At 29.4% G+C, this 9027-nt stretch overlaps 1 protein-coding gene across 2 annotated transcripts; it reads right to left on the bottom strand.

Moving 5' to 3' along the window:
- Positions 1–3350: 3350 nt before the first annotated feature.
- Positions 3351–5922, bottom strand: LOC113852866. Of its 2 annotated transcripts, none has more exons than XM_027483253.1 (3): positions 5815–5922; positions 3680–5117; positions 3351–3479 (listed from the first exon to the last, which is right to left on the bottom strand). In XM_027483253.1, exons 2-3 carry the CDS (start codon positions 5072–5074, stop codon positions 3456–3458), a joined length of 1419 nt encoding a protein of 472 aa, XP_027339054.1. In that variant the 5' UTR covers positions 5075–5117; positions 5815–5922; the 3' UTR covers positions 3351–3455. The 2 variants fall into 2 exon arrangements, with proteins under 2 accessions (XP_027339054.1, XP_027339055.1); XM_027483254.1 differs by lacking the exon at positions 5815–5922 and adding an exon at positions 5536–5646.
- Positions 5923–9027: the final 3105 nt, after the last annotated feature.

Genomic DNA, 9027 nt, shown 5'->3' with positions numbered 1-9027 from the left:
CTAATCAACATTGGCATCGTGAATTTGGACAATTGAAATTAGGAGAAAGATTAAGTCAAGTTTTCATAATGCTTATTAAGTTCTCCGATCAAATGATGATATGTATGTACATTTTCATTCTAATATTAAATGTGTCACATAATTTCAAGAAAAGTACACATGTCGTAATTTCAATAATTTTTGCAACAAAAGTAAATTTTGATAGAATTCAAAGTCAACGTCACTTAACTGTATACGAATTTTAAATAAAAATATTTTTAGATGTTTCCTCAAACAAGAGTATTTTTAAGAGTTGATTTTTTGTTTTATTTTACCAATCATTTTTCATACAACAAATTTTTTAATTTAATATTTTTATTATTTTTTTAATTTAAAATTTATCCCTTTTATTTAATATAATAAAGAATCACTAGTATCATGTAATTGCATCTCCCATTTTCACATCGCAACCGTAATAATACTATGATTTATGTGAAACACGAGGTGAACATTTATGATGGGTAAATGGGTCAACCACATTTCATATGAGAGTCAACCAGCTCTATTATCTAAGGATTGATTTTATGGTTTATTTCATCATATTTCACTCCCAATTATATTCGTATAACATGCTACTTTTTACTTTAATAAATCCAAAACGTGAATTATACTTGAACCAACCCTTTCAGCCTTCAATCCTATTGGTCTTATCATCTCTTACAAACGTGAGGCCTGAAATTGTGGCGTCCCAAAGTGATCTCCACAAGAGAATTCCGCTAGTTATTTATCTTTTTGCCTACCATCTTTCTGTATATATAATCAGCAAGTGGAGGTTGATATAGCCACATTATCATTATAATATGCATACATGTATCACTTCCATGCGAGAAAACAGCTACACCGTGATTATTTGCTTCGGTAGGTCAAGTCATCCCGACATAGATCATAAGAAGCAAGATTGAACAATGAAATTGAAGCCGTTACTATGCCGTCTATCAATCTTAAATCTATTTATAATATATGCTTAGTGAATCTCTCATACAGATATTTTTAAAGACATGGGTAACAAAGCAATTATTATAGTCAAAACTAATCTAACAATAAAAATTAGTGAGAGTTCCTTTAAGACAATCATGGATATAGTTTGAGGGGAAAAAAAAATTAAATTCTTAGATACTAAACAATTGAAGCGTTTGAGCAAGAGCTTATGCCTTTTAAGGAGAATTACATGGAGTTAGAAATTGACACAAGTCCAACATGGGAGTTCATAAGCTATAACTAGGGTACCACCAGCCTATTGTCAAGCTAATTTGTTCTTCTTCCTCTCAAAATTTAAATCTTCAATGATAGAATTTAAAGAGTTCGATATGTTGATTTGGAACATTCACAAAGTAATGAGTGCACAAAGTCGTGGGCATGCATCGTCCAGTTTTTATCACTTCGGTGAAAATTCGTTAGTTTTTCCACCACTCATCACTTTTTAGAGTACACTTTAATATAATATAAAGATATAAGAATTGTTACATTATTGAAGTGCAGGTCATTCTGGGAGCATGTGTATATCTTTGTTAATAAAGACTAGTTACAAGTTTGATGTTTTAGATATTTATGATTAAATCGTTAAATTTTGTATTTTTAAAGGAAATAGTTATTGGGCCTAAAGTGCAATTTATACAAACTCAATACTTAGCTTAAGTTATATGAGTTGAAAGGTACTATTGATATGTCCTGAGCTTTTTTGGAGGACTTCAATCAAATTTTACTACCCTCGTAAGTCTATATAAATCAGTTTTCATGGCTAGATTTGACATATTTACTCACATGATGGACTTTTATCATCAAATCGACATATGAGCTTTGAGAAATAAATTTACTTAGGTAAGAAATATTCACGATTTTAGAATTGTTGCAAAGAGGTTGAATAAAGTGCTAGAAAATATAACTAGTGAGGTCATTTTCATGAAGCATATGCTTAGAACTAATGGAGAGATCACACACTACCCATTTGCTTATCATTTTAAGGTATGGTAGTAAAATTACAAATAGACCCAATAAATTATTTCGTTTTCAACTTTCATGACTCCACTTATCTTGAGTTTTTTTTTTTTTTATGTTTTCTCATAAGCTTGGGGGAAAACAAGATGGTAAAGGCCTTGATGCACATTAAACAAAAAGCAACAAAGACTTTTAATAAGTAAAAAAAAAGTGATAATATTTTTAAAAGAAAATGATAATTTGAGACAAGTTTGAAAGAGGTTCAAGCTGAACTAAACTTCCTCTATTTTAAAAACATTTAGAGTGATAAGTTAATATAATAACAGCTTATTATGAGATTTAGTTTAAATAGGAATAGATTAATGAATTTAAAATGTTAGTAACAAAAATTAGAGAGAGAAGAGAATTGAGTAATTAGTAGAAAATTTAGGGAAAAGATTAGGCGGACATATTTGCAAATTCATAAAACTTCATGAATTGCAGAAACATTTTAATGAATTTGGAATTTAGGAAATAAAATTAGAAAAAAATCATTTTGTCAATTGAAAATTTTTTGTTGATCCACGCATACATGAAAATAAAGCACGTCCCTAACAGTTTACAAGTAACAAATTTTAATGAATTTTTATAATGAAACTTGGAAATAAAAATTAAGTAATGAGAACTTGAGATTAATTATTTTGAATAAAAATTTTGGCCTATCCCATGAAAGCTTAAAATTTTCAAAAACAAAAACAAAAAAAACATATAAGTGTGTTACGAGAAAGGGGTATTTTCCTAACATGTGATTTTGAATCTTAAGAATAATTGATTAATATAGATAGATCATGTATTGATATGTGCTAATAATGAATGAAAAAAAATTTTAATTTATACTAAGTGCAAGCGCAAGATGGTAAATTTTCTAATTGTGATTAACTGTATTATAACTGGATGTCACAGGTGATCTATGTAAACTTGACAGAAAATTGATGTCGCAATCTAATACTTTAGCTGCTGAGGAAGCTCAATCCAGATATGTAACTGTTATGTAAAACTTTTTTCATCAATTCACGGCATAATCAAATTTGTTGTTAATAGTTAATAAGAGGGTGAAACTAAAGTGATATCCCACAAATATTTCTCTTAGTAAAAATCGAGGGCACTCATTTATTTACTTCCACTTCAATATAAAATTGTGTCCATACAATATCAATTTTGAACGACAGAAAGCTCTCCAATCGAATAAGCCATGACTATCACAGCTCCAATCTCAAGAATTAAAAAGACAAGGGAAACCATATTCTGACTTAACAAAAATTCAAATTGCCGTCATACTAGTGCCTAGTGTACCACATTTTATGGAAATCTACACATTTGGGTAACTAAATTCAAATTAGAGGATTAATTCTACAGTTCTGTACTGGATACAAACCGTATTTACATCATAAAATGCAGTGAGTTGGTCGGTCATCTAAGATGGTCATTCTGTAGTTACTTCATCAAAGCCAAAAGTGCAACATTGCCTGTTCATAGAAATTTGCTATCATTAATTAATTCTTATTTCAAAGGTCAGAAATAAAGAGAAAAAATAATTCAATACTTCATCAAAAGCCAGTTTCAGCATATCCTGTACACTAATACCAACTGTAAAATAGGGTATATACCACAGAGAATCAAAGAAAAAGACTCGTTAAGGCAATAGGGATTTGTTTTAGCATTTTACCTCCTGGAGAGAAGCCAAAGACAAAGACACATCATCCATAGGGGTGGCTTTTTTGGTTTTCCAGCCTCTAATCTCTGATTGTATTAAGTTGAGTTGACTTTGTATGTCCTTTAATAGCTTTAACTGCTCTTCACCATTCTCTTCATGTGTAATCTCTTGCCTTGCACTATTTCTCTCCCTCTCAAGCCTCTCAATTCTCTGATTCAACTTTTGAAACTCAGCTTCAGCATCGCAATCCACACCCATCCCTTCTCTTTTCTGGCCAATAGTCATCATCACATCTTTAGGCCAAGGAGTTTTTATTTCACGATGTACTTTAAGCATGCCCTTGTTCTTTTCTACACCATCTTTAATTGGTGATTCAACCATTCCCTCAGACACCGGATCCGGTTTTGTCAATCTGTTCTCTGCATCAGAGTTCCATTTCTCAAGCCCTCTTTTCCCATGTTCACTAACTTCATGCATTTCACTAGTTTCTGGAACTTCAAACACATCATGTACATTAAGCAAGCAAGGAGAATTACCGGCAGCCCCTTCTCCATCATTTGTACTTCCACCTTGACTTGTTGCATCTGAATTACTAGAGATCAATCTATCTGTTATGTCACATGTTATCTCAGTGCTAGCTTGTGAAACAATTGAACATGACCTCCCACTTCTACCACTCAAATTTGCACTCTTTTCTCCTTCTCCACAATCTGAAACCACTTTCACTTGTTCATTCAACATCTTTATCTGATTCAAATATGAATCAGGAGTTCCATTGTCGCATCGAAAGTCAACTGTTTTTCTTGACAAATCCAAGCTAGGTGGAGCAACATCCCGGTCAATGCTATCCTCCACCACCACAGGAATCACATCAAGCATTGGACTAGGTGATCTTTCCCTTTTTCTAGCAGAAGCTTTCAAGGGACTCTTTAACTGAATTGGGGGCATTGAATGTAGCCTTCTTACAGTGCTACTTTGACCAACATTTTCTCCATTTCCTATATCACCTCTATTCAAGAACTCAAACTCACTGGCATTTAGATCACAACCCAAGTTCACAAGCTTGTGCTTATAAGCCTGCACTTGAAACTCGAGTGATGTGATTTCCATTTCCTTCTGGTTTATAATCTCTTCAAATGCTTCAAGAGAGGCCTCAGCATGGCCTATCTTCTCCTCTGCCATTCTCTGGTAGTGAATGGCTTCCATCTTCACCGCAGTCTTTTCTCCTTGCAAACGCAGTATCATCTCCAGTGCTTCGCTTGCCGCAGTAGCCGAAGCCTCTCTTTCCTGATCCAACTCTGTGTATAGATTTTGCAGAAGTTGCTGTTGAGCAAAAAGTGTCTCCTTCATTGCTGTTACATCACTTTTAGTTCGAGATATCATAGAACACGTGCTGGTTTCCGCCATGCTAAACCTTGATTTTTTGTTCAATCCAAGAATTCACTAATCCCTGAACATGAAACATGTCACAATTAGCCTTCAAATTGCAAGCTTTAAAGTGTTATGGTTGGAAAAAAGCATTGTTAATATGTTATCATTGGTAGTATTTAATAAAAGAATAGACTTTAGAGATCAATTTCAACACTTTAAGATAAAATATTAAATGAAAACGAAAAGGTTGTGAGTAAGTAAATAAACAAACACGCAAACCCGCACGAAAATGAGGAAAGGTAGTTTTGAAAGTCTAATAGTGCATGTGCCGTGAACATTGATACAAGTCACCATGGAGGAAATTTCGAGCAACAAAATAAATGCATAATTGCAAAATTCCAACGATAAATGAGGAACAACACGATTCAATCCATTAACAGATACATGATTATGATCCTTAACGAAGAATAAACCGATGGCAGAAAGCAACTACTTACCAGTTACCACTACAAAATCTCAACCAAACCCAAAATCAGAAATCTGTTTGTGAGAAAGAAAAGAAGAGATAGCACTTGAAAAAACGCCGATGGGATCTCCACGAATAAAAGGGGTGGTTTGGCTTGAAAGAAAGAGAAGAAAAATAAATATAATAAAAAAAAGTGAAAACGATTGCTTAGCTTAGACAGGGGAATGAACTAAACCGTATAAAACTGTACACGCTTGTAGAACAATGAAAAGACTTGAGACCAAATCTAGTGTGTTTATTATCTATGTACCTTCCCAAAAGAGAGTGAATGAGACAAACATGGAAATGTCGCAGTGGAGCGTGAAGAAGAAAATTGGGTAAGAAGGATCAAAGGACCACTCTGCGTGTGCCAGAATCTTCACAACTAAGAAGAAATAAAAAAGGAAACTTTTATGGGTGTTAGCTTTTGTTATTGCCACACGAACACCACTCAGTTACACACACACACAGGAAAAGAACAGTCTCTCGCTTTCGGTTTCCAGTTACAGACAAAATCATTGTTCGTTAACGTTTTTGCGTTTGTTTTAATGCTCACATTCATTTTTTTTTCTTTTTTATTTAAATTATTGGCGCTGATTAATCATGCCTTCCTTTTCCCCCGAATTTTCGAGCGCTTCTTTTTCCAAATTATTATTCAAAAAGTAAGTTATTGATATTTAAGAATATTATTCGTGCACTTAATTATTGTCAATTAACTTATTTAACAAGTTTAATTGATTTTTTCCACGTACATTTGTTTGCTGGAAATTGGCCTCTTTATACTTTTTTTTACCCATTTATCACAATCGATCAACAAAATTTTATTTGTTGTTAATGAAACTCTCTTATAAAAGAATTGATAAAATTGGGGGAGGGTGACAGTGACCCTGTCAAAGACGGGGTTTCTATTGGCTATAGTGAAGGACAGCACGATGGTGTTTTGCCGACCACCTTATTTATAATTTTGGTCAAATACGTCGGGTCAACTCTTACACATGCTGAGACATGATCATATGAACTACTGAACCTTATTGTTGTTCTGCTACATACAATACCAATATTAGGGTATCTATCTACAGTGTTTTTGGGTGTGGGACATTAATTTGACAAATGGATGACTATAATGAAAGTTATTATCATAAGGTTGATAAAAACGAAAAATGTAATCCGTGAAACTTTTCTTTGTTGGAGTAATTGGACTTTGACAGTTCACCAAAGCTTCTTGCACACTGGATAAGGACTTCTTTGGTGCCTTTCTTCTTTCAAAAATACTCTCCGGTCTTTTTTTTAAAAATAAAATAGAGTATTTTTTTATTATTTATTATAAAAAATAAATAATAAATTTAAAATACATTAATTATTAAATTTTTTTATACTCATCTTTTATTAGTATTACTTTCTGCGATTTTTTTATAAAAAATATAATAGAACATTTTCTTAATCCTTATTATAAAAAATAAACGATAGATTCAATATGCATTAATTGTTAAATTTCTTTTATATTTTTCTTTTATTAGTATAATTAAATATACAAATTACTAACTACATCGTTTAATATTATAAGTATTTTTAAAATAAAATTTATATTTATGAAAAACATAACATACTTAATTATTTTTCTTGATCATAATGATTTAGTCTTTTATTTCTTATAAAAAGAGTGAGTCGGAATGAGTATTAAATATACAAATTACTAACTATACCATTTAATATTATAAGTATTCTTAAAATAAAATTTATATTTATAAAAAATATAATTAACTTAATTATTTTCTTTAATTCTAATTATTTAGTCTTTTATTTCTTATAAAAACGATTAGAAGTAATATTAATCTTTTTTTCTCCAAACTTTCAAATTTAATAAATGCATCTTTTTCAAGAAAAAAAAATACTGAAATGAGTACGATGTAAATTCTTGTTAAAATAAATGTTTAATTAATATTTTTATATTATAATTTATTATATTTGGACCTTAAGATTAATTGTAAATATTAAATATTAATAATTTTAATAAATTATTGTATTAAAAATATATTATAAATTATACAAATTCAGAAGTAATAGTAATATTGTGAATATTCTCTTACACTCAATTAAATTATCATTATTTATGAAATCAACAAAATTAAAAAAAAGTTAAAAATTACCAATAGAAGTTGGTACAAGTGATAAGCGACTTGATATCGCTTAATTAAAGTATTGAGTTTAAGTTATTGTTTATGCAAAAAAATCTTACTCACCACATCTAAGTACACGATTCTTGTTGGATATGAATTAAACTAGATGAGAAATAAATAAAAAACTAAAAATTAAGTCAAGAATTCTAACTTCAAACGATTTTTAAAAAATTTAATTATTTGTGAAAATGACTTTTGCTGAGAAATACTAAATTATTGATTTTTTTATTATAACTAATGATCATAGAATTGAACTTAAAATTAACTCACAAATGAAGTAGCTGTCTTAAGCCTTTAATCAGTTTTAAATAATTTTTTATATGTTTAAAAAACTATTATTGATTTAGATCATTTTTAATAAAATTATATAACTTAATCGTTTTGAACGTATTACCAAAAATGGGGTAGTTTCAATCAGAATGTTAAATTTATTTTCAGAATTTTTGTTAGAGACAATCTTTATAAAATTATAGTAGAGTGAAAAAAAAAAGTGCCTAAAGTAATCCCACGTTTAAGAGAATAACATATATCAATTGAAAGACCCAACCCATTACACATTTTTTAATGTTCAGTTGATACGGGTTGGTCCATTGAAAGCTGTCTACCCCTACATTTAAGAGAATAATATAGATTAAGAAATGCGATTAATCTGCTCATTTATATTAAAATTATTTGTAACTTCTTATTATTGTTATTATTTATCTTTTATTTAACATAAATGTGTAATTACTTATGAATTAGATAACAAATATGTTTGAAATTTTAATAATTACTAATTTTAATTTGATAAAAAATGAATATAATAATAATAAGATAATTTATTATTATTTAATATAATAAAATACTTATTATTTTGTATAATTAAAATCTCTTTGACACTGTATGATACAAAAAAAAATTATACTTTTAAATAACTTCGTACAAAATTAGAAAAAAATAAGTCCATGAGATAAGATAAAGCTTATTTAAAATTTTACTAGACCAATAAGATTATTGTGTCATTTAATTAAAAGAATATTTAACATAGTGAAGAGAAAAACATTTTTTTAATAATTATTATTATTATTATCTTAATTAATTTAAATTTAAAATTTAATATATAAATTTGATATAATTAACGTATCTTGATTTAAACATACTATTATTTAATTTAAAAATATAATTTTTATTTTAAATTATTAAATTATATAATATTTATTTTAAAATACGAATTTTGTTAATTTTATTTCTAAAAAAGTTAAAACTAAAAAGAAAAATTTGAAGGAGTGAATGCGAGAGGGTCCGTGAACAAGCAACTAAGCATACCT

Source organism: Abrus precatorius, unplaced genomic scaffold, assembly GCF_003935025.1.
Source record: "Abrus precatorius isolate BTA unplaced genomic scaffold, Abrus_2018 Scaffold10, whole genome shotgun sequence".
Classification (NCBI taxonomy): Eukaryota; Viridiplantae; Streptophyta; class Magnoliopsida; order Fabales; family Fabaceae; genus Abrus; species Abrus precatorius.
Note: the sequence above shows the minus strand (reverse complement) of the source record. Positions and strands in the feature narration are given on the sequence as shown.